Below are 27,827 nucleotides of genomic sequence, written 5' to 3' on the forward strand. Positions count from 1 at the left end.
CTAGTCCAAGCGTAAATTCATTCTCCTTTTACTCATTCCTTGAAAGCGCTTGATTATATCTTTATCGTCGATTGTAGCAAACACATCTTTCTCCACAAATGTCACTAAACAATCATTAAGCCATGGGTTAGACATTCGATTTCTCAACTGATTCTTCACATATTTCATACCAGAAAATACTCGTTCAACACTTGCGGTAGCCACCGGTAATGACAAAGCTAGCTTCAAAAGAGTGTACACCCATCCAAATGTCTTGTGCTTTTTTGTACGAACAAGAGTCCTACATAGATCTGAAATACCCTTCAAATTCGAAAAATTATCGTCCATCTTGACACACTCAATGTAAGTCTCAAGTTGGCTAGACAACTCCCTATCACTAACATCCTTAAAGTCATTTGGGTAGAATCTTGCCAACCTCAGAAGTGAATTAAGGTCAAAATCTTGAAATGAAGAACAAGGGTTCAAACATGCCACACAATTCAACAACTCAACATTTTCCGGTGTAAATCGATCATCCAACTCTTTCATTACAAAATCAATGACATGTAAAAAGCAATCGTTTTTGTAATAATGGAGATTTGTCAAAAATGAAGCAAGTCTTTTCGATTTATTACCTTTCACATACCTTGACTCCATGTCGGGCACATCGATTCCAAGATTTCCACAAGAACTCACAACTTTTTCATAAAATGCTTCCCATCCACTATCTCTCATTTGTTGAAGCTTGTTCTTACTTACTTGAACAAGTTGCATGGCAGTCACAATATCTTGATCCGCTTTTTGTAATGCTTGAGACAACTCATTTGTCAATGATAAAACCTCAACCATCAAATGCAACATAAAAACAAAACCAAATGTTTGCATAACAATCAACAAACTTGTTGGTACACCATTCGAATTTTTGTCACTTTCCAAATCTTCAAGAACTTCAATAATGGGAGTAAACAAATCAATCAACCTACTAAGAGTACGAAAGTGAGATCCCCACCGTGTATCACCCGCTCTTGCAATAGACAACTCTTGGTTCAATCCGGTACCCGTTTCCACCAACTCCTCTTCGATTAGATTTGCAAAATGAGCAACTTGTTTTTTACGAAGCAAAGATTGCCGTTTGTTAGAAGATCTTAAAAAGTTCACAATACGCGACACTTCAAGAAAAAACCAATCAACATATTCATGCTTCCTAGCCATTGCAACAAGAGCCAATTGAAGTTGGTGAGCAAAACAATGCACATAATAGGCTTGTGGATTTTCTTTTTGAATCAAAGTCTTCAATCCGCCAAATTCACCTTTCATATTACTTGCTCCATCATATCCTTGTCCTCGAATTTTAGATAGACACAGTCCAAAGCCCCCCAACAATTTTCTAAGAGCATCTTTAAGAGATAGTGCAGTAGTGTCCTCAACATGAACAATGCCAATAAATCGCTCAACAACGAATCCTCTATCATCAACAAACCGCACAACTACCGCCATTTGCTCTTTATTAGAGCAATCACCAGATTCATCAACAAGAACACAAAAAAAACCATCTCCAATTTCTCCAACTATCTTCGTAACAATTTCTACCGCACATGCATTTGCAAGTTCCTTTTGAATAGAGGGACAAGTCATCTTACAATTTTTTGCACCATTTATAAATGCTTCTGATATTCTGTCACTGTTTCTCTCTAAAGCTTCAATAAATTCTAGAAAATGACCTTTATAAGTAGAATTTTCCCCTTCATCATGTGCCCTAAACGCTATTCCACCTCTAACAAGGAATTTGACTGCTTCAAGTGATGCTTTTACACGAACAAGATAATCAGCTTCTGCTTTTGTACTATGCTTCACAAATGAAGATTCAATACCTTGATTTTTCTTCATAAGATCTTGACATGCTTTGACACACTCTCTATGATGACTATTGTGATCACCAACGTGTATACTCAATTTATTCTTTAAATTCCAACCCTGAAAACCATCAACCACAAATGCCGAATTACTAGTACCTTTATAGAACAAATAACAAGGCAAACAAAACACACGATTTTCTTTTACGCTATACTCCAACCAATCATTGTCTTTATACCAAGTATTATTAAAACGACGTTGTCTTTTCCCAATTACTATAGGAGGATATTCTGTCATGGTTGGTCTAGTTGGTCCGTTTACAAGATACGCTCTTCTTACTTCATCTTGATCATTTGGATGATATTGAAGAATTTGAGTTCTTTTTCCAGGATCCAACTCCAAATATCCCCCCTTTTTAAATATCTTATTTGAAGATGGTGAAGCAAGAGTAGAAGAAGGTTCTTTGGATGGTTCGTCAATTGAGTTATTTCCGATAGTATTAGACTCAGTAAATCGAGGGGCAGGCGTAAAGAACTTGAATAACATCCTGTTAAAATATCAAACAATCAATAAAAGAACAAGTTTCAAACAATCAATATAAGAACATGTTTCAAACAATCAAATAAGAACATCTTTATACCAATTAACTTCAATCTTATTTTATACAAATGGATAAGATTAGATAAGCTAAACATCAATTCTATAATTGATTATATGAATATCTTAATACCAAGTTACCAACTGGATGTTAGGATTTTTAGTTTATTACCTGAATACCTATGCAATTTAGAGAGGAAGACTAGAGATAGATTTTGGAGAAGGAGAAGGGGCTAATGGAGATGAGATTTTGAGGGAGACAATTTGAAGATGAAGAACTGATTGGGAGAGGCAAAGAATGGGGGGTTTAATTAGTTTTTTTACAAAGAAATGGAGGGGATAGGTAGGGTTTTGGGGTTGGGTATACGTAGGGTTTTTTGGGAGGAAATTAGTGGTAAAAGAAATAGAAGGAAAAAGGGACTTTTTAAGTGCTGCCAATGGGTCTCGAACCCAGCACCTAGGGCATAAATCTCACTAATCTTACCACTGAGCCAAGTTGGTTTTTAGAGTATAGGGTTGTCCATGGCATATATGGCAACCCTATAAATCCGCCCCTGCTCCTAACGACCACCTGATCAAGGAAGACGACTGATCTTTCTCTCTCCTCGCGATCAAGGGGTGCAGGCACTTTATTTCACTCGACGACCAGAGAATTAGGCAAACATACACCCGGTTGTATCACCTTTTCTCCCGATCGTCTTGCTCAGATAACATATTTAACTCGATAGCTCAATCTCTGGTTTATTATTCCTCAATATTTGTCAAGTTTACTGACTTGACCGTCGGAGCCCCCTTAGGCCGGCACCATCCCAGTGTCCCAGGGATCTTACTGTCACGTGTGTTCTGTCTCTTGTTACAGGTTAAGCCCAAAGACGTCGTCGGTGATGTAAGAATATTAACAGGTGAAGGTGTGATTTCGGGTCAACAGCACGGTCCTCTTGACTTCTTGACCCGCGATTTCAGCCCCTCACATGTCTAAGGGGTGGTAGTCGTTCAGAACATTGGGGGACATTTTCACAATGTCGGTGTTCTTGATTGGGGACATTTCAAATGTCTCTAAATGTCTGTGTTATTCGTTTGGGACATTTCAAATGTCTCGAAATGTCTGTGTTATTCGTTTGAGACACAAAATTATAGACATTTCAAGACAAATTGGTTTTATAAACATTTGAGGACATATTAGTGTAAATTTAAGGAGCTTTTTGAGAGAAAATGTTTCTCAAAACATGAAAATTACACTTTAGGACATTTCAGTAAGGAAGATAATAATTTATCAAATTATATTAATAATATATAATAAATAACATATAACAGTAGTGATTATTATATTATTATAATACTCTATTATAGTAACAATAATATTATTATCATATTACTATATTATTATATTATTATATTATTATATTATTATATTATTATATTATTATATTATTATTTTATTGCATTGTTATATAATATTATTATTATATTACTATATTATTATATCATACTAAATAATAAATATTTATCAATTATCCACCAGTTTACAAAGTTGTCTACAAACGTAAAAAAATTTAAAAATTTGAAATATTAATAGAAGTTTATTTTATCATATGATAAGACAATAATAATAATATTCAATAATAAATATTTATCAAATGTCTATCAATGTCCACGGATATCTATGAATGTCTACGAAAGTCAAAAAATATATACTTGAAATATTAATAAAAATATTTTATTTCATATGATACGACAATAATAATATTAAAATAATAAATATCAACCGAATGTCTATCAATCTCCACATATATTCATGGATGTCTACGAAAGTCGAAAAGTATATTTGTGAAATATTAGTACAAATATATTATTTTATATGATTAGACAATAATGATAACATCAAAATAATAGGCCAAATGTCTATCAATGGCCACAGATATTTACGGATGTTTGCAAAAATCGAAAAATATATTTTTGAAATATTAGTACAAATATATTATTTCATATGACTAGACAATAATGATAATATGAAAATAATAAATGCCCACCAATAGGCCATCAAGTCTTCAAATATCTACAAAAGTCATAAAATATATTTTTGAAATATTAGTACAAGTAAAAATTTCATATAGTTAGACAAAAATGATAATATATAATTCAAAAAAAAAAAGAAAATAATGATAATATTAAAATTATAAATGTCTACTAATTGTCTTTCAATGATGAGATGATGATGATAATAATAATAATAATAATAATATCCACCACACATTTTGTACATGGATTCAATATCTTGAAATGTCCCCACGAACCAAATGTCTTGAAATGTTTCGAAGACATTTTGTATATAAACCAAATGTTTTGAAATGTCCATAAAGACATTTTGTCTATGGATAAATGTCTCGAAATGTTTTAAAATTTCTTGAAATGTCTACGGAACATATTGTCTCTGAGTGTCCTCCAATGTTTTGAACCACTACCAACTCTTAAGGTTTTTTTTAGACAACATGCCATCAATAAAATGATTATTTGCATCATCTTGTGAATGGATATGATCAAAAGACTTTGTTCATCACCGTTGGACTACTATTGTTCGCCACGAGTGTGAACTTCTTCGTATGAATTTTTTTTAGGATTCAACATCACTAATGACAAGACAATTCTTGATGATTCAGACAAAGTATAGTCTGACTACTTCCATGATTTCCTTGACCAATCTGAATCCAATTGTAGTGCACCAAATTCAAAATCTCAAACAAGCTAGCCGCCTTGAAATTGAAGAATTGAGATTTGCAAACTGGATCCACGAGCCACTCCTATCATGAATGCACAATCAATACCTGAAAAAAAAATCAATACCTGAAAAACAGAACATCTGGGTCGAAACCCAACTGCAGTAGATTTCCACAAGCCTAAGGTCCGGGTAGGCAAACTCAATCCCCAATTAAGGAAGCATTGCATTTATATTTATTATTGTCATTCTCTGAAATTTAACGATGAGTACAAACATTATACAACGAGATTTACCTCATGCTTATAGAAACTAATAATTTATGTTCTTGATCATTAGGTTTTCAAGGTTCTCGTATTCTAATCCAGTACTAACCCTCATGTTAAAACGATGTTTCCTGTTTTTCCTATAGATGCAAAATATCATGCCTTTAACTAAGGCAAGGTAAACCTTTATAGCATCCAAACTTGACATGTAGCTCATACAAATTTATGTCGAAAGTCTAAATCATCAAACACTCACTTGGTGTCTCAGACCTATACACAACAGACATTGGCGCTAATAATGAATTACAAACAAGTTCACTAAACATACCAAGCCAAAGAAACATGACAAGTGAAAAAGAAATAATGTTCATAGTAGATCCTCACGTAGATCGCAACCCCAAATAATGATTAACAAATATAGACTCACCAATAGAAGGTATCTATCTATCTAGGAGATACATTGCCTAAAGAACAAAAACCATGTGAATTAACTACATAAATTCGTTCATTGGAGACTGTCTTGACACCTTAACAAAAACTATCACAACTCCTCACCCGGAACACCGATTAATAAAATGTTTGAGGCATTGGAAAGTAAACGAACAAATATTTCCAACCATATGAGAAACACAACCAAATTCGTCACATATTATTACCAGATTTAATTTAAACTAGATCGAATTACAGTGGAGACTGTTTCGACACCTTGTACGAAGACTGTCATAACTTCTCACTAGGGACTCCGATTGATGCACAGTTTGAAGCATTAGAAAATAGACAAACAGAACTTTCTAAACATATAAAAAACACACCAAAATTCTTCACCAATCAATACTAGATTCAGTTTAAACTAGACCTAAATACAGTAGAGAACTGTTCTTACACCATGTACGAAAACTATTATAACTCCGCACTCGGAACTCCGATTAATGCACCGTTTAAATCATTAGAAAATAGACAAACAGAAATTTCAAACATATAAGAAACACACCCAAATTCATCACATATCAATACCAGATTCAATTTAAACTAGACCAAAATACTGTCTCATGTAAATGTTTTATAGAATTCTTGATAAAACTAATATCTAAACCATTTAATCATTATTTATAGAAACTATTTGATTAGGATTACTAAAGCTATCATGGAATAAATTGAAATAACCTACAAAAGAATTAGGAGATAGGAAATTTACCTCTTTTTGCCTTTGACACCTTTAATACCACAATCATGTCTCGTTCTCTCTCTACAAAACTCTATCTCTATCTCCTTTCTTCTTTGTTTATCCTTCCTTCACTAAGGAGCAGCTACACAATCTATATGTTGTGTTCAAAAGTGAAGAGGATTAGGATTTTTAAACCCATCAGTATTTCATCCAAACCAAACTGACCTAGAGTTTTGTTACTTCCATCTAATTTTTTTTTTACAAAAATGGGTGTTACACCAATATAAGTTTGGTTTCTCGAGATCTTGCTTCATAGTTTACAAGATCCTTCCTCAATATGTGCACGCAGAAGAAAAGGAGATTTGTTTCATCACTAAATTGAAAAATTCAACAACTTTAACCAGTCTCCTCTACAACCTTCTGACTGTGAACTTAAGTACTTCCACCGACATTATCATAAAGTGATTCGTCATCAAGTATTCAATATGATGTTGTTGGATCTTGATTCAAATCAAGATGAGATAGTTTCGAAATCGGAACTAGAACCAAAATCAATGGTGATGAAAAACATAATGTTGTTATAGTATCGGTGAATTTTCACAGGATCTTTAGTTTACATTGTTTCTTTCAAGTTTTGTCTGATTTTCAGGAATGTCTGTGGCTTTGTTCTTATCAAGTATTGCTGTGAACTTACCTTGATATTGTAAATTACATGGCAAAATTCTTAGAAGGCAACATAAATTATCTATCACTAGCGACAATGACAAAACACTAATGGAGTCAGTCAACGATAAGATGTTATTCCTATGCCATCTCCGTACAACCAAGCCGCATTTGAATCTACAGTTTCTCTGTAAATTTCTAATAAATACTATCTGAAATCTAAGATGTCATGGACTAAATTCATGAGGGTTATTTTCATCCTTCTGTAATTAAAAAAAAATCTAAAAGGCATATAGTAAATAAAGTATAGGACTTGTTGTGGCCTTTAATGGTCTTGTATGTAAGTGCACTTTAGGGTCTTGTTATGCAGCTATGGCCTTCAAAGATCCAATTATTTGTGTTACGGTAACAATGTGAACTCTCAATTATCATAATGTTCCTTAAATTTGTATTAATGTAATGTAGACAAAATCATGTAAGATATCTAGTTTTTAATTTAGAATCATGCCAACAAATCAGGGAGGGTCGTTTAAAAACTCAAAATTTGAGGTATAATATGAAACCAAACCAAAATCTAAATAATATTTGAAAAAAGAAATATTTTGTGAAAGTACAATTTTACCCCCGAAATCAACGTGAAAAATATTTTTGAACATTTCTGAACAAATCTTAGGTTGTTCTCAGCTATTTTGTAACTTTCTAAACAAATTCGTTTTTGCTCAAAAATTATTTTGCAAAAATGTTTCATATTTTGTCTTTTGCATTTGACAATTACATACTGACACTAGAATTTTAGGTAAAGCATTTTTCAATTTCTCTCGTAAAGAAAAAAATGGTTTCCGCATTTTTTGTTTTGCTTTTGACAGAATTATTAGTGCATTTTTTATTTGTCTTTTCCAAAAATTAAAATGTTATAATATTATAATTTTTGGGTTTTTTAGTAAAAAAAAATATACACCTAAACACATATGTAGTCCACCCTTATATTAATATAGGGTTTTAAACCAAAATAATAATTATAATAGATATCTAGTCCAAATTGACCCATCTAATATAAAAAAACAGATCTCTATGATTTCTGTTTAATCATAATACCCATTATAACCTTTTAATAAGAAAAACCCCACTTTTGAAAACCAATCTCCAAAATTCTCTTTTCTTTTTTTTTTTTGAATTTTCTCTCTTCAATCTTCTATCCCATAACCGAAACCTCTTTCTTTTTGTATAACTGAAAACCCTCTTTCATAACAGAATGAAAAAAATTCCTGCCATGACCGAATAGTGAAGACAACGACCATCACCGAAAACCACCATCGTTTCACCTTCAAGGTTTTCATATTATTTTATTTGGTTTTTTCGATTGATACACGTTATTTAGTATAAATTATGTATATTTCATACAACAAAACACAATTAGTATAGTTAAGGTATGTTTAGGTGTCAAAGTTACAGTGTTTTTTATGCAGGGGCACCCGGCGTGGAGACTATTTCCATGACCGGACCCGGTCATGGACCAACCGGCCAGAGAGAGTAGAATTAGGAAGTCCTTATTTTAGTATGATTATTAATTAATTTAGGTTTAGGAATTATGCTATTTTAATATTTCCAATAATTGGAAAGGTTCATATTTGAGTCCAAGTTATTTAGGCAGTTGCAGTATTTAATTATTTAGGAAGTCTAATTCAAGTCTATCTAGGAAAGTCCAGAATCCTATAAAAGGATATCTAGTTTGTCTATTATTCTCAGATTGAGAGAAAAACCCCATTGAAGTTTTAATCAAGTTTATTATTTAGAGTTATTTGATCTTTATTTTCATCGTTCTTACTTAATTATTCATCTCTTTTAATTCCGCTGCGTTTCTACATCAAGTGGTATCTAGAGCCATCAAAATTCTGGATTTTTTTTTTTATCGTGAAGGTTAGTTTATATCAATGGATTCTTCGTCCTATAGTGATGAAAGTTTTTTTGAAGATCGATCGAATTACGAGGAAAATGATTTATCTTACCAAGATATTTATTTCAATGATCAACAAGAAAATAACTTCTCCCACTATGGGGCAGAAAATTTCGATGAGTCAAGTATGGATGATTTTGGATACGAATTAGACTATTCAAAACACAACTCCGTAGACAAAATAAATACAGAAGAAAATCATCATAATCCAAAAAAGCATTCGGCATGTTCATATGTTTGGAAACCCGGAGGCAAACCTAGTACGTCTTATCTTTCGTATCATCCTTCTTCATCTTCTTATATCTCTAAGGAACAACCACCACCCACCGCCATTACTTCTATGTTTTCACAAAACACGGATATTTTTTTCACTCCATCCATGGCTATATCTTCACCATACTCTAACTTTAGTGAAGCTCCACCATATACACCACCACCACCACCACCACCGTATTACCATTCTTATTTGCCACCAAGCCATTCACCACCGTATTCACCACCGCTGATGGAACAGCAACAACAATGGGGTATGTTGCAACCTTACCAAAATCAAGCTACACCTCCTGTTTGGAACCAACAACAACCACCACAACAAGCTCAACCTTACATGATGCCTCAACAACAACAACAACATTCGTATCAAACCTCTCCACCAACTAGTGTCGATGAGGTTCGAACTCTTTGGATCGGTAATCTGCAACCTTGGATGGAAGAGAGTTATATTCATGGTTATTTTGCTCATACTAGAGAGGTTGTTAATGTGAAAGTAATTCGTAATAAGCAAACGGGTCAATCTGATTGTTATGGTTTTGTTGAGTTTATAAGTCATGATGCAGCAGCAAGGATTTTACATACTTATAATGGGGCATTGATGCCTAATGTTGAGCAAAATTTTAGAATGAATTGGGCTTCTTTTGGTTCAGGAGAGAAACGTCAAGATAGCAGTGCTGATTTCACAAAATTTTTAGGGGATTTGGCTTCTGATGTTACTGATTATACTTCACAAGAGACTTTTAAGAGTTGTTATATTTCTGTCAAAGGTGCAAAAGTTATTACTGATAGGACACTTAGACGATCGATAGGATATGATATTGTCGTACAAGAGGAGGATTCCGACGAAGGAGAAGAAGAGAAAGCCGAAGATACGTTCACTGAAGCAAATTCAGATGATATTAAAGAAGAACGCGATGAAAATCGCAGCCCTAATTCTGATCATTCTTCTACTTCGACATCCAACCCTACTACTTCAATCGAACCTATTGTTGATCAGAGGGAAGCTCAATCACAATGGGAAAAACCTATTTTTGATGAGCATAGAGTCGAACCTCATGTAATGGGAGAGAATATTGAAAGTGAACCTGAAGAAGAAAAAGAAGATTACGAAGAAGTTGAAGAAGTCGATCACGAAGAAGTTGAATACGAAGAGGTTACTCACACCCGAGCAGCTCCTTCTCAAGCCGATTTGCTGTTGCAAAACTACACAGTTATTAAGGAGAAGTTTCAATCCAAAAAAAAGGCCAACAACATGGATCCTCACAACCCTCATCTTTTTGCAAGCCGTGCCCAAACTAACATCATCATTAATTTCGCTGAAGTTGTCGCTGATTCAAATAGAGCAATTGCGTTGGATCCTTCAAGCTACCATAAGCCAGAGGACGTGGCAGTGACAATATTTGCTAAGGGAATACCAACCATCAATGTTGGTGTTGGATTTGGTGAACATATATTAGATGTTAGCAGTGAGATCCTTGCTCCTCTTCAATCTCATCCACCTAATCAGTCTTCTCTTGTCTTGGTTAATGATAACATGGACCATTCCTTCCAATACCAAGCCTTAACATATTGGAATTTGATGAATAACGGTGGTGGCAGCAAGAGAGAGGAGATTAAAGCTATCGGTTCGAACTTTTGCGATGGAAATTCAAGTGGTTTTCAAGGGTTTTATCCAAACCAACCCACACTGCTTCATGGACTAATGCGTGTGGGAAATTCTTCTTCTACAATGGGAAGGAAGTGGAGCTCTGGCAATGGTTACGACGAATCATACTTTGGTAGTAGAATCTCTATGGCTATGAATTCGCCGAGTAGTGATAATGTCGGATTTCATAAGTTGACAAAATATGATAGAATTATGTTCTATAAACTTCATGAAGATGAACGTGGGAAGGAGGATTTTGGGCGTCATATCAACACTACACGTTTCCACCTCGGTAACTTAATTGAAGTTGGTTACGTTTATACTTTGGTTGTTGACGACGAATTTTATGAAGATGTCGAGATGAAGGTTCTTCATTCACTCAAGATAATTTTGATTCAATCATTGGCATATGAGATTGAATATGAGGTTGGCGTTTTCTTACATATTAGTATCCATCACTTCCAAGACAACCTTCGTTCGAAGTGGGAGTTGCGAATCGCCTTGGTGAAATTCAATCTTATGCGGATACATCCAGCTTTTCTTAATCAATCGGTTCGGGACGAACCTCTTGAGGGAAGGGGATGCTGATGCAGGGGCACCCGGCGTGGAGACTATTTCCATGACCGGACCCGGTCATGGACCAACCGGCCAGAGAGAGTAGAATTAGGAAGTCCTTATTTTAGTATGATTATTAATTAATTTAGGTTTAGGAATTATGCTATTTTAATATTTCCAATAATTGGAAAGGTTCATATTTGAGTCCAAGTTATTTAGGCAGTTGCAGTATTTAATTATTTAGGAAGTCTAATTCAAGTCTATCTAGGAAAGTCCAGAATCCTATAAAAGGATATCTAGTTTGTCTATTATTCTCAGATTGAGAGAAAAACCCCATTGAAGTTTTAATCAAGTTTATTATTTAGAGTTATTTGATCTTTATTTTCATCGTTCTTACTTAATTATTCATCTCTTTTAATTCCGCTGCGTTTCTACATCAGTTTTTCTATTTATTGATTCTTGTTTTGTTTCATAAATAATGTGCCATTTATTGTTAAAGTTTCGTATTTCATTTCATTTTTTTATATCTGTCATACATAACACATTATGTAAAAATGTTTCTCCAAGAGGGAAAAGAATAAAACCTTTTTTTCTGAGAAGATTGGATTTTAATCCCTTTTTAGATTTTATTTGGACCTAAACCCCTGGACTCACCCTACATATTACCTTTTGTATTTGACAAACTCATTAATGGACAAATAATATTTTGACTAATGCATTGTATATCTTGTTAGTAACATAATTATGTATGTTGTCAACATTTTATAACAAATCATGACATTATTGCACATGTTGTCAACAGTTTATAACAACATATTTATATATGTTGTCAACATAGAAGGGTGAGAGATTATGGAAAAAATATGAAAGTCTTGTTAACAACATAATTATATGTTGTCCTCCGTTTAAAAAGTGTTAAGAATGGTTTTTTTTTAACATTATTACAGTTTTGTTCTATTAGGGCCCAGATTTTAGGTTTTCACTCATTTTTTCTTTAAATTTAAGGGTTGTTGTTTGAAAAAAGAAAAAGATCAACACAACATATGATTGATTCTAATGTTAATGTGATCAATCTTGTCATGGCATCATATTTTAAGAATTTCCTTCCACCTAAAAAGTTCTCTAGTGTAAAACTAAAAGAATGCTTAATCTTCATCACCAATGAGTGGAGATAGATGTAAATCACAATTTTATTAGGGTTAATCCATTATAGCTAGGATGACAAACTTACCAAAATAGTTTGGATTATTTAGACGTTGACCCCTGTTATTTAGCGACATTATGACTATACCCCCAAAATGAAAATATGTACGGTGTTGATTTCTATTGTCGATTGTTCCGTTAAATATCAGTTAAGTGGTTCACGTGTTGATCAATGTGTGACTTATGACAAAAATACCCTTCACAAGGTATTTAGGTTTACTTAGACATTGATCTCTAGTTATTTAGCAATTTTAGGACTATATACCCACAAATGAAAAATATGTCTGTAGTTGACTCTCATTCTCGATTTTCTCGTCAAACATCAGTAAAGTGAGTCTCATGTCAACCACATGCATGAGTCTTTTTATATTGTAAGTATCTAATGATTATATATTTGAGACCTTAATTCTCTAATCTCTTTAATAAACCAAACTTATTGGACAACCAGATAATATTGGGGTAAACTTTTTTTTTTATATGTTTACATTTTGTAGCCTATCTAATATATCTAGCCAGACGGTTAAACCCATCTTGGACTTCGGGTATGCTATTTTTCTTTATATTTCTGGTTTATTTGGACCGGGTTCTCAGACTAGTTTCGAGTTCATGGATCGATTACTTTCTGTAGATTATGCAATTTGAGATCTTAAATTCATATGTTGTCAGACTAGGATGAATTTTCCATCATATTTGAAAACCTATAAGAATAAGAGGAATACAAAGCCGCACGCAAACTACTTAATTGGTATTTGACGAAAAAACCGAGAATGAGAGTCAATCCAAAATATATTTTTATTTTGGGAGTGTAGTCCTAATATCAGTAAATAGTTAGGGTCAATGTCTAAATAACCTAAATATTTTCTGAAGGTTATTTTTGAATAAGGCACGCATGTGATTGGCACGTGAACCATTTATCTGGTATTTGACGGAAAAATCGTAAAATGGGGTCAAAACCATACATATTTTTATTTCGGGGGCGTAGTCCTAATATCGCTAAATAACTGGAGCTCAATGTCTAAATATCTAAAAAGCGATTAGTTTCTTAAAAGAATTTTTTAAAATTTTCTATCGGTCAATTTTAATACTTCCTCCGTCCCATTTTGTTTGTAGTTTTGGGGAATTCAACTTATTAAGGAATGGTATTTATTGTTGACAAATATAAAGACTTTTCCTAAACTACCTTCATTTAGTATAGAGTATTTCATTGAATACAACATTGGTAGAAGCGTAGAACCAATTAGAACTTTTGAATGGTATTCAAACTAAAGGGTAGTCTTGGAAGTTTCATCATTTTAATAATTAAATGAATGTTATAAAAGGAAAGTGACCAAACATTTTGGGACATCCATAAAAGGAGTAACAACCAAACAAAATGGGTAGTTGATTTTTCTTTCAACATAAGGTAGATCAACATCTAGTCTCTTTTAAAAACATATTTAGCTTATGCGAAATTACAACAACGCGTAAATAGAAAAATCAGTTGTGCAAGTTTAATAACAGAATATTAAAAACTATGTTACTTTAGAAGTAGGTCACCTCGTGGGGATCATTTTAGTGAGTTTGTTATCTATACAAAGGCCAAAACATAATTGACGCATTTTAGTTGCTAATCTCATCATTGCTTAATTTTATATACAAAGCATATCAACAATAAAACATATGCAAATAAATTAAATGATTATGATATACATTTATATATACATATATAATTATATTAATATATGGTCTAGATGTACCTGAGAAAATCTCCGGATTCTTTGGATTCATTTTTTAATTAAGTTCCTCGGTTATTTGTGTTTTTGAAACTCAATTGTTTTGAATATATTTTTATAGACCTTCTAACACTTCTAAATAAAAAAAAAATGGGTGATGTGTACTTTGAATACATAATTTGCAAATATCAATTAGTTGACTGAGTGATTCACATCATCTGTTTTTAAAGGTTCCTCTTTTAGAATGAGCCAAGAAGGTAAAAGAAAATTATATGTTGCTAATAATACATCCCAACTAGAACCAAAGTGATCCTAAGAAACTTATCTGATGGAATAACAAGAAGCTCCCAAGGTGTAAAGAAAAACTTTACCTCCTTCAATGATCTTAATCAGATGCGTCTTAGTACATCGAAAAGATCGATTATTGCGATCATTCTAAATAGTCTACCAAACCACAAAAGGCGTAACAATAAAGGGACACCCCGGATAGCTTTTTGACTAATCAATCTTCCAAGTCCTCAAAAATTGAGTCAAAGATTAACCATTAGAACCCAACTCACCAAAGAAAGATGCAAATAATCCAAATTGACTTTGTCAAACAACAAAGAATCAAGGAATGATTGACAAATTCTTAATCTCTCTTACAAAGATAACACCTATTCAGCCAAGTCATGTCTAATCATATGAGTAGTAGGAATTTTACCTTAAACTACGGACCGGACAAAAAATAAGACGGACCTTCTTACTTAATTTCTTATTAAGGAACCATCTAATCGATATTGCATTCGTCCTTCGCCTGTAGTAAACTATGTGACGATCTGATTAAAAAGCCTTTATCGGATCAGGAGTTCAGATTCTGATGTCTTCTTCAGATGTAGGGCTGGGAAAACGGTCCGGGAACCCGAAATCCGGCCCTATCCGCCCGGACCGTTAGGACCGATGACCGAAGTAAGCCCGAGCCGGGATTACCCGGCCCGTTACATCGGGCTATATGGGCCGGACACGGGCAGAGCTCTTTGCCCGAAGCCCGGCCCGCTAAGCCCGCCCGTCAAGCCCGTCCGTCAAGCCCGAGACTTTAGGTCAGATTTAGGGTCATAATCCAACGGTTGATCTTCATAAGATGTAGGGTTACTTACCAGCCATATAAAAAACATTTTTTTGCCTAAATCTTCACTAGTCTTAGGGTTTTTTTGGTTTTAAGAGAGAGAGAGAGAAATAGACTTTTCTACAGTGAGTATTCTAGAGAGAGGGTGAGAGTATTCTAGAGAGAGGGTGAGAGTATTCTAGAGAGAAATCAAAAGAAGATTAAAATATGGAGAAGATTACTACCCTTGCTTTCTCCATCTATATGAGGATCAAAAGGATTTCAGGAGAAAGAGAAAGATGGACCAAATACGAATCAAATGGAGGAGCTTTCTCTATCTACCTTTCTTCTTTAAAAGTCATGTATTGTATTGTCAACAGTTGGTAGCCCAAGTGGTTCCAAGGTGTTGACATAAACTCCAAAAATCCCTGGATGTCTCAGGTTCGAATCCCAAAGAAGGTGGAATCTTTGGTTATTTGATTTGAGATTATTAGGGTGTAAATAATGTAGTTGGGCTTTAGGCCATTGTCTTGTTGGGCTATAGGCCCGGTCTTGTTTCAGTTTGAGTGGACAGTTATTGAGCGTATCACATCTTTGATGTATCAATGTCAAATGTAACGACATACGTAGATCGTAGTCGACTTCCAAAAAAAAAAATCATGTATTTATCTAATTTTATCATCATTAATAGATTATAGATCTGTTAATATACATTAGGAATCTCTCTTTCTTCTCTCTATGTTCTTGTAGAGACATTTTTATCTATGATTTTTTGTTTCTCTTTGTATCTTTTATTCTGTAAAAGACATATATTATCACTTTTAGTTTGATAGAAATTGATGTCTTCATCTTTAACAAAAATCATGAAGTTAACTAAGTATGAAGTCAATCTATCATTCATTTCCTCAACAAGAATGAAATCAAGTTTTGCTAAAGAAAAACCCTAAGATTTTTTTGAGATCTGAAAGAAAACCCTAATTTTTTTCCTTTTTTCTTATTCTTGCCCGTGACCCGTCCGCCCGAGCCCGCTAGAGCCCGAGCGGGCTCGCGGGCAGAACCGGGCCGCGGGCAGACAAATGTCATTATTTGTCCGGCCCGAAATGTCCGATTGCCTGATCGGACAGAATAATCTCGAGCCCGATCCTCCCGAGTCCGTGACAAGACTGCCCGTGCCCGACCGATCCCGCCCGATTCCCACCCCTATTCAGATGATTATACTGTAGTCTGTAGGTTCACCAAACCTAGTCATGAAGTCAATGACAATAGAGACTTCTTCCTTACTTAATAGTCTCCAAAACGTGAAAGACCATCTACTTTCTCCATTTTCTCCAATCAGAATGAGGAGATCATGTACCAAATTGCACTTGAAACTCGATGCTCGCTAGAGAACCGGAAAATGGATTGTAACAGGCAAACAGTAATTCAAGTGTCACATCAAAAATAAGTTTGATGCACATTTTTCAATCCCACCTAAGTATGAGCACGAAAAAAATCTGAATTGAATATGATCCCCTTCTAGACACCTAAACCATGAGAATGAATTGGTGTCCAAATAAACCAATCAGTCATCATATATGTAACAACGGGAATTTTTCTAAATTTGAGTAACAGTCGAACCAAACCTCTACATTCACTTGAAAAGCATGATTTACTAGCATTTTTTTCCCACGCAATGCGTAATCTAACCGAGTTTTTACGAAGTGCGACTCTACTCTATGTGTCCGTCCAAGTGGTTAACATGTACGTCTCTCCACATGAGAGACTAGATCAAAGTTCGAATTTTTTTTTATACAAAATAGAAATTAAAATTAACAAGTACTCATTAGAGAAAAGGAAATTAAAAAAATACTTAGATCCAAAACGTTTTTAAAACAAAATATAATTTTGATAGCATTATGATTATTTCATAATAAGAGTGAGATTTGCCTATTATGATATGATGTCAATTCAAACTGAAGTGCACATAAAGTGAGACACTGTTGGGCTAATGTTTTGTAGTATGTGAAAACCCTAGATAATTCAATGACACATGCGATGAATCCAAGTAGCTAAGCAAACAAAAAATATGGGAAAAGGTTGACGACAACAAGATTCTCAAAGCGGATTTTCATAACTATGTTTAGGAACGTTTCATTCAATAGCCTACCCAAGATAAGAAAGAGGTTGGACCCTTCCTTTGGTAGGACCATTTCAATTATTGAGTACTATTTGAAGTGTAATTACTTGCCAACAATCATTGGAAGTTTGAGTGAATAATTCACAATGGAAGTTCTCTCAGCTAATATCTTGGTGTTTACTTCCTACTAACTTAGATGAGACTTACTTGCAACAAAACAAAAAAAAAGATTGTGACTCATATTGACTACACATAGAACTATTTTAATTACAAAAATTGTTCTTTGTGTTCTCGTACTCTCCTAGAGCCTTCAACACGAACCAAATCTCATATGTAGAATCTTGACAGTAAGTGCAATCCCAAGTTCATTAAGTGTCTATACTTTTCGAATTTGCTCGTGAAACTTTCTTAGAAACACCGTTAGGTTTTGATCAGAGTATATAAAGCAGAGATTAACTATTGAAATTTTGATTTGTACATGTTAGTTCCTTTGAGAGGGTACCTCTGAAATCAGGGGCGGATTTATAGGGTTGCCATATATGCCATGGACAACCCTATACTCTAAAAACCAACTTGGCTCAGTGGTAAGATTAGTGAGATTTATGCCCTAGGTGCTGGGTTCGAGACCCATTGGCAGCACTTAAAAAGTCCCTTTTTCCTTCTATTTCTTTTACCACTAATTTCCTCCCAAAAAACCCTACGTATACCCAACCCCAAAACCCTACCTATCCCCTCCATTTCTTTGTAAAAAAACTAATTAAACCCCCCATTCTTTGCCTCTCCCAATCAGTTCTTCATCTTCAAATTGTCTCCCTCAAAATCTCATCTCCATTAGCCCCTTCTCCTTCTCCAAAATCTATCTCTAGTCTTCCTCTCTAAATTGCATAGGTATTCAGGTAATAAACTAAAAATCCTAACATCCAGTTGGTAACTTGGTATTAAGATATTCATATAATCAATTATAGAATTGATGTTTAGCTTATCTAATCTTATCCATTTGTATAAAATAAGATTGAAGTTAATTGGTATAAAGATGTTCTTATTTGATTGTTTGAAACATGTTCTTATATTGATTGTTTGAAACTTGTTCTTTTATTGATTGTTTGATATTTTAACAGGATGTTATTCAAGTTCTTTACGCCTGCCCCTCGATTTACTGAGTCTAATACTATCGGAAATAACTCAATTGACGAACCATCCAAAGAACCTTCTTCTACTCTTGCTTCACCATCTTCAAATAAGATATTTAAAAAGGGGGGATATTTGGAGTTGGATCCTGGAAAAAGAACTCAAATTCTTCAATATCATCCAAATGATCAAGATGAAGTAAGAAGAGCGTATCTTGTAAACGGACCAACTAGACCAACCATGACAGAATATCCTCCTATAGTAATTGGGAAAAGACAACGTCGTTTTAATAATACTTGGTATAAAGACAATGATTGGTTGGAGTATAGCGTAAAAGAAAATCGTGTGTTTTGTTTGCCTTGTTATTTGTTCTATAAAGGTACTAGTAATTCGGCATTTGTGGTTGATGGTTTTCAGGGTTGGAATTTAAAGAATAAATTGAGTATACACGTTGGTGATCACAATAGTCATCATAGAGAGTGTGTCAAAGCATGTCAAGATCTTATGAAGAAAAATCAAGGTATTGAATCTTCATTTGTGAAGCATAGTACAAAAGCAGAAGCTGATTATCTTGTTCGTGTAAAAGCATCACTTGAAGCAGTCAAATTCCTTGTTAGAGGTGGAATAGCGTTTAGGGCACATGATGAAGGGGAAAATTCTACTTATAAAGGTCATTTTCTAGAATTTATTGAAGCTTTAGAGAGAAACAGTGACAGAATATCAGAAGCATTTATAAATGGTGCAAAAAATTGTAAGATGACTTGTCCCTCTATTCAAAAGGAACTTGCAAATGCATGTGCGGTAGAAATTGTTACGAAGATAGTTGGAGAAATTGGAGATGGTTTTTTTTGTGTTCTTGTTGATGAATCTGGTGATTGCTCTAATAAAGAGCAAATGGCGGTAGTTGTGCGGTTTGTTGATGATAGAGGATTCGTTGTTGAGCGATTTATTGGCATTGTTCATGTTGAGGACACTACTGCACTATCTCTTAAAGATGCTCTTAGAAAATTGTTGGGGGGCTTTGGACTGTGTCTATCTAAAATTCGAGGACAAGGATATGATGGAGCAAGTAATATGAAAGGTGAATTTGGCGGATTGAAGACTTTGATTCAAAAAGAAAATCCACAAGCCTATTATGTGCATTGTTTTGCTCACCAACTTCAATTGGCTCTTGTTGCAATGGCTAGGAAGCATGAATATGTTGATTGGTTTTTTCTTGAAGTGTCGCGTATTGTGAACTTTTTAAGATCTTCTAACAAACGGCAATCTTTGCTTCGTAAAAAACAAGTTGCTCATTTTGCAAATCTAATCGAAGAGGAGTTGGTGGAAACGGGTACCGGATTGAACCAAGAGTTGTCTATTGCAAGAGCGGGTGATACACGGTGGGGATCTCACTTTCGTACTCTTAGTAGGTTGATTGATTTGTTTACTCCCATTATTGAAGTTCTTGAAGATTTGGAAAGTGACAAAAATTCGAATGGTGTACCAACAAGTTTGTTGATTGTTATGCAAACATTTGGTTTTGTTTTTATGTTGCATTTGATGGTTGAGGTTTTATCATTGACAAATGAGTTGTCTCAAGCATTACAAAAAGCGGATCAAGATATTGTGACTGCCATGCAACTTGTTCAAGTAAGTAAGAACAAGCTTCAACAAATGAGAGATAGTGGATGGGAAGCATTTTATGAAAAAGTTGTGAGTTCTTGTGGAAATCTTGGAATCGATGTGCCCGACATGGAGTCAAGGTATGTGAAAGGTAATAAATCGAAAAGACTTGCTTCATTTTTGACAAATCTCCATTATTACAAAAACGATTGCTTTTTACATGTCATTGATTTTGTAATGAAAGAGTTGGATGATCGATTTACACCGGAAAATGTTGAGTTGTTGAATTGTGTGGCATGTTTGAACCCTTGTTCTTCATTTCAAGATTTTGACCTTAATTCACTTCTGAGGTTGGCAAGATTCTACCCAAATGACTTTAAGGATGTTAGTGATAGGGAGTTGTCTAGCCAACTTGAGACTTACATTGAGTGTGTCAAGATGGACGATAATTTTTCGAATTTGAAGGGTATTTCAGATCTATGTAGGACTCTTGTTCGTACAAAAAAGCACAAGACATTTGGATGGGTGTACACTCTTTTGAAGCTAGCTTTGTCATTACCGGTGGCTACCGCAAGTGTTGAACGAGTATTTTCTGGTATGAAATATGTGAAGAATCAGTTGAGAAATCGAATGTCTAACCCATGGCTTAATGATTGTTTAGTGACATTTGTGGAGAAAGATGTGTTTGCTACAATCGACGATAAAGATATAATCAAGCGCTTTCAAGGAATGAGTAAAAGGAGAATGAATTTACGCTTGGACTAGAAAGAGATTTTTATTTTGAGTTGTAATTAAAACATTAGTATATTTGATTATGTAATACTCGAATATTTTTTTCTTTCTATAATATTTCGGCATACCTTGAGTTTTATTCCTGGATCCGCCCCTGTCTGAAATTGATCTGTCTTTTTGTTCTTAAGTAGCCTCTCTCTTGACTCTTCCTATGACCCTCGGACTATCCTAATTTGTGAGGTGCTAGGAGCGAGGGTGGCTCAAGAGTAAAAAGTAGGGCACTTACAGAAGCACTTTTTTGTCAAAAGTAAAAATAATAATTAGCGAGTTTAACATTTCAAAGCCGATACAAGCATCCCCTCGAGGCCTCAATGACTCCCTTGGTAGTTGTCCCTCCCTGATAAGTAAGGGGTATCTCAGTTTTTTCACATGTCAAAAAATACTAAAATATTCTTTGTCTTATTTGCTATGTACAAGAGTAGGGGTAGAAATCGGTCCGGACGGGCAGGAAGCGGATACTAACTCAACCAGTCCGAGCGGAATGGGCACACGTCCTAAGTGTCCACTCGGACATCCAGACAAAACGGGCGGACATTTCGAATTTTTTGCCAACAAAGTGTCCGTCCGTGACCGTTTTGATAGTCAGACAAACCGGGTATATGCCGGTCGGGCACCGGTCACTAATGAACAGACAAAAAAAATTGTATTCGAAATTAAAACTATTTAGTAGCTCAATACAACTTTCTAAACTCCCACTTTACAATTCCAAAAGGTAAATGAATACAAAATTAAAAGATAATCATTCAGATTTCTCACGGATTACGATCGGTTCCATTCTTCTTCTCATGAATTACGATGGATTTATTGTGGATTCTTCGGTTACTGATGGAATATTGAGATTTTGGAGGAGGGAGAGACTAGAGAAGTGGAGAGGCGAAGACAAGATTAAAAAAAGTGATTTCTAGGATTATATATTTTTATTCTTGAAATCTAAAGGTTGTAGCTAACCCTACAAATCTAAATGCTTAAAATCAATCATATAGGCGGGTGGGAATAACAGATAGGATAAACGGACGGGTATGGACGGGTTCGGTCGGACGGGTTCGGTCGGACGGGTTCGGTCGGATCACCAGGTAAAGATCTATACCCGCGTCCGTCTGCTTAAGCCCTTTCGGTCGGGCGAGTACAGACCGATTCCGACGTCAGACGATCACGAATCTTCAGATTCGGACGGTCATGGGCGGATTCCGGATTCTGGATTTCGAGCCAAAATCCCACCCCTAATCGGGGCTTCCTCATTTTGTTAGCATTTAGAACCCATCAGACTGTGAGAGGATAACCCTAGCTAAGGATATATACTTGGGGGAGAAGTAAATAGAGCTTTATTGGGTTAAAATATTTGAAGGCCAATTATGATCCACTTGGTGATGGTGGGAGGTGGGTAAGTAGGACCACTCACTAGCTACTACTAAGTCTAAAAGCAAAACCTGACTTATTACATCATGATATCTTCCTTAAAAGATCATCCCACCAAACTCAACCTTCCTTCATCAAGCTGTTACTATTGGATGAAGTGGGATCATGTGGGGAACCCCAAAACAGCTGTAACTAGACACTAGTACTCTACAGAGAGAGAGAAAGAAAAACAAATTACACTCATTAAAGAGGCCAAGAGGGACTACTACCATACCTGTTTTTCCAGATTACCAAATCTCATCTGACGTTTTATTATATTTTCGCATCTAACAGTTTATTTATACTGTTACACTACTATCATGCATTCATGCCTCATGAATGAGTTGATCCCCCAATATAGGGATATTGTTCTCTTCCATTATTTCCCTATTCCTTACAAGATTTTCATGCAACTAGACCATTTGGCCTCACTTGATCCCTAGTTCATTGTCCAGTCAAACTAAGTTTTGTTATTATGTGGTTAATATTAAGAGAGTCCCATTATTGAACAGAAATTATGGATACTAAAAAACTAAAAGATTAGTTAAATTGTTCTTATTCTTGATTTTGTAATTATAACCACCTATTTCCACATTTACATTCTATTACATACAAATACAATAGATATTATATAGTACAGTAAAAACAGATTGTTGACTATTAAACACCATTAAAATCTTAACAATACATCCCAAGTAAAAATTGATTAGTGGAAACTTGAAAGTATAGAAAATAGGGTAGTGCCAGTTGTATACTTGTATTTAGAAAATGCCTACTTATGGTTTGACTCAATGCCTCAATGGCATGGTTTCAACAAAAAAAAAAGAGAGGGTAGAACTTGAAATTACAATAAATTGTGGGTGAGCAGTGAGATGGTAAAAAGTAAGAGTAAAAACAATGGGTTATAATGTAGGTTGATGACAAGGTAAGGGTGAAAAAATTGATTAGCACTTGTTCAAAGAAGATAAGAGAAAGCAAAAAGGAAATTATTGATGGAGACACTTCAGCCCAAGTACATTGGGTTATAATGTAGGTTGATGGCTATCTAAGGACATTAATTCTTTTGTAAACATACTAGTAGTATTAACTTCCTTACCTCTTGACGAGATACAAATGGTTTTCGATTTTAGAATGGTTCATGCTTCGTATTGATCTAAATAGTTGACCATGATCATTTATAAGTTTATTTGTAATGACGCAAAATAAGTGTAGACTATTGTCTGAAATAATGTAAAATACTATTGCACTCATCAGGATTTGAACATATTAAACTCAAACGAAGTCAATTTAACTATATTAAATTTATGTGGTGTTATTTTTACTTTATCATAATCTGACTCATATGAGTATTGGATCTTTTAGATTAAAATGGACCCTTAATCGATTCAAATCACATATTCACACGAGACCCAATAAAAACAATTTGAAATGTAACTCTAGTCAATTTTTACTTCTAACTTAAGTTTCATATTTGACTCAAAAAAAGAAAAAAAACACAAATTTGGACAAGAAAATACAAAAATCACCTAAAGAAAAGCTTCAAAACTACCATTTTAAAATTGCAAAGATGTCACCAGCTACGTCTAGGGAGTATACAGGAGTACTCACAACAGTTGTATCCTTCCTGATGGGTACCCCCACTCCCACATCACTTTCTCTCTCTATATCCAGCATTTTCCTTCATACTTCCCTCTACTACCCTTCTTCTATTAACTTTTTTTTTTGTTGTTGAAAATTCTTCTATTAACTTTTACACCCAAAGGTAGGAGGAAATGAGCTTATTGAATGACCAATTCAAAATGGAAGTGAGGACAAACTTCAATATTCCTCTCTTTCTTCTATTTTTCAAGCAAAATTCCAAACAATATGTTGTTAGTTTTTATATACAAATACATTACCTGAATTATCACTAATAGGGAAGTAAATTATTTTGGGAGAAGATTAGTTAAACAAAAATCAAGCCAACAATGCTTCCTTCTTTTGCACAATTTAATATAAGAGTGTCTGCTACCTGTTTGGCGTAGTGGTTGGATATTTACTCTATGAAAACTCAAAGATCTAAAGTTCAAATCTCAATGTAACTAGAAATTCATATTGAATTGTTATTCGTTCTGAAATTGGAGGTGGACCACAGGTTGAAGACTGATGTGGTCCACTCTCATTAGTCAGGTCATGCAGAAGAAATTTGGTCCAACCGGCCAACCACACATGTGGTCGGCCCCTCAACTTCAAGCGAAGTAATATTTCTCAAATTTATAATTTATTAAGTTTAAGTTAAACAAAGGTATGAATACGACGCCCTTTAGGGTCTTTGCGCAATTTTGAAGGGCCAAAATATCTTAAACCCTAGTAGTTATAGGGCTCATTCAATTTACTTTAAATCGGATTCAAATGTTCATCTAAGTTTGTAATCCATGCTAATAAATTATTTTGACAAATCAGATCTTAATTAAAAAAAGAAGAGTAACACTAAAATCATAAGTAAATCAGAACAAAGATCCTCATTACAAAATTTATCTTTACAATAATAAAAAAAAAAAATTAAATTCCCTCAAAATCTTAAGTATATTTACCTCATTAAAAACGTCTTAATCCTAACCCTAACCCTAATCAATTTCCTTCCATCTTTTTTCTCTTTTTTGCCTATTCAGCAATGGCGCTCAAATCGGACAAAAAGTTTCTTCCTTTACCACCACTCATCGATCTCCTCCTCTTCTTCTTCTCCTCCGTCCCAATAACGCCGCCGCCACCACCACTACCAATATTCCCATCTCGCCGGGATTTCAACTCACTTACAGGAAACACAACATTACGGCAACATTTACATGCCTTAACTCTACCGTCACCACCAACGCCACCGCCGCCGCAACCACTTCTTTTCATTAACGCAGAACTAGCTTTAACAGCCAATGCTGCTAAATCATCTGCTTGAAGAGGTCGTTTTAATCTACACAATGGTAAAACAAAATAAAGCTGCCCAATTTGTAAATCTTCATCGGCATTAACCGCCGTTAAAAATTCATCGAAATCCATTTCGTCGGAATTACAAATAAAATACGACGGCGGATATTTCTGAAGAATCTGAGAAACTTTAACTGGGTATGTAAATTCTTGAAGTTTTCCGTCATGGTGGATTAACTTCGCCGTCGCGACGGTGGTTGCTTCACAAGAAGTGCAAATTCCCATTTTTTATTTATTCTTGACTCGGTTGAGACGAGTCGATTCAGGTGGACCGACCGAGTTATAAGAGAAGAGGAGTCGTGGGGAAGAAGGTTTCTGATCGTAGAGGAAAACTTCCGAGGAATATATATAGTAGTGAGAGAATGATACTGTGTTTCTGTAGTAGGATAAGTTTTGATGTGTCGGAGTTTTGAAATGCGTGAGTAGGACGACAACCTGTAATCTACTGATGACAGATTGTAAATTTATACCGATAATATCCACGATTTTGGATGGTTATTACATGGATTGGACTTTAATAAATTTGCCATGGTGGAAATTTTAGCACGTGCTAGATATTAATAGTTTAAATTACTGTCCGTTAGATTATAAGATGATAGGATCAAGTGGTTTAGATTAGTTATATGGACTATTGAGAAAACGTGCTTCTTTGGTTAGGGACCCACCGAATTTTTTTACTTCTCCCGATAGGACATTTACTGCACGTTTTATCTGCCCAATTTTGTTTTCTACCAGAATTCCAGAAAGGTAATTGATAGAACATTTATTTTAGTACTATCAAGATATGGAGGGTGCCCCTCGACAAAAAAAAAATTATGGAGGGTGCCATCTCATCGAAAAAAAAAAGATATGGAGGGTGTCAACCATGTTTGGTTTGGAGTGGTAAAGGGGTATAGTGTTTCACTTTAGAAGTTAGGGATTTGATTTCGAAACGCCCTAAACAATCCAAGAAAGAAAGATATGCGAGGGTGCGGTTCAAGATATACAAGGGCGCGGTATAAGATATATGAGTGATCTCATGTGTAATCCGGGGACTAAAATATTTTGGCCTGGGGTTTTTAGCCCTTCTCGATATATGATAGCAAATAGCTGAGGAAGAAATATAACATATCAAGTTTAGATCAAGAAAGCTTGAGATTTAATAACCAAGAAATTATCCACGAAATATAAGGATATAAAACTATATCTTGATCTTTAGATCTCATACTTCACGACCCAGTCATATTTCTTTTTCGACTATAATGTATCTTAGTATTTTTTTTTTCTTTTCCGTTGAACAATGTATCTTAGCATCTTGTTACGTAGGTATTCTCATAAAGAATGAAAAATTACAAATCCTAAAACTTCTTAATATGGAAACATTAGGCAACCACGATTGCAACAATTCCAACTAGGGCGTGTTAGTTTGGTGCCGGAAGCCTAAGGCTTTTTTTGTGTAGTCACTATCACGCTAATTAATTCCACCCAACATATACCATTTTGCTTATAGCACTTACCTGTTGTCTTAACATATGATCTTTTAAATGATAAACTATTTTCCTAACATTTAAAGGTTAAACTCTCATTATGGGTTTGCTGGTTAAAAATAAAAAAGTTATTTTCTCTTACTTTTGTTTTTGTCTAAAAACATGTTTTTGGACTCATTTTAAGAAAGATAAAAGATGGATTGAACTTCGGTATCCAACTTTGTCCTACTGATAGATTTGGCCCTGACGCACAGAGTTCATTTTGAACTTAAATTTGTGATCACAAATTCTTGGTTGCTCATAATATTTACAAAGACGCCCCTTATGTGTTAGCCACATAAGTTTAGTGATAAAAAAAAATCTACCTCTTGAGTTTCTAATTAAAATTGCATCCAAGGTTATAAAATAAGTAAATTTATTCTTGAAATTAGTGCATATAAAATTTGTACTATATTATTGAAATTAGGATGGGTGCCCTAGATTTACTTGGTTTTTGTTTGTAGTAAGAATATGGTCTTCAATAGCATTCTTGCTCGTTTCTTATGATTATGAGAGATTCTCTATTGAATGAGACTTGTCAAATTGATAATTTTCTATATCTTTGACTTGCATATAAAAGAGGAAAACATGTGGACCTTCTCCCTCAAATGATTATGCACATCACCTTCTTTGAACCTCGAGGGTTTGGAGTTTTTTTTTTT

At 34.6% G+C, this 27,827-nt stretch overlaps 3 protein-coding genes across 3 annotated transcripts; 1 reads left to right on the forward strand and 2 right to left on the reverse strand.

The window, feature by feature from the left end:
- LOC147533020 (uncharacterized) lies at window positions 1-2,379 on the reverse strand. Its single transcript, XM_086650005.1, has one exon. It carries the CDS (start codon window positions 2,377-2,379, stop codon window positions 1-3), a length of 2,379 nt encoding a protein of 792 aa, XP_086506131.1.
- A 16,519-nt stretch (window positions 2,380-18,898) lies between these two features.
- Window positions 18,899-21,277, forward strand: LOC147533021 (uncharacterized). The gene has a single exon (XM_086650006.1). The coding sequence runs from the start codon at window positions 18,899-18,901 to the stop codon at window positions 21,275-21,277; it is 2,379 nt and encodes a 792-aa protein (XP_086506132.1).
- Window positions 21,278-25,177: 3,900 nt separating this feature from the next.
- LOC147533022 (uncharacterized) lies at window positions 25,178-25,983 on the reverse strand. Its single transcript, XM_086651041.1, has one exon. The coding sequence runs from the start codon at window positions 25,883-25,885 to the stop codon at window positions 25,343-25,345; it is 543 nt and encodes a 180-aa protein (XP_086507167.1). The 5' UTR covers window positions 25,886-25,983; the 3' UTR covers window positions 25,178-25,342.
- Between the last annotated feature and the right edge of the window lie 1,844 nt (window positions 25,984-27,827).

This window comes from Eschscholzia californica, unplaced genomic scaffold (genome assembly GCF_041429995.1).
Source record: "Eschscholzia californica isolate CP2 unplaced genomic scaffold, dmEscCali1.0.p SCAF_6, whole genome shotgun sequence".
Classification (NCBI taxonomy): domain Eukaryota; kingdom Viridiplantae; phylum Streptophyta; class Magnoliopsida; order Ranunculales; family Papaveraceae; genus Eschscholzia; species Eschscholzia californica.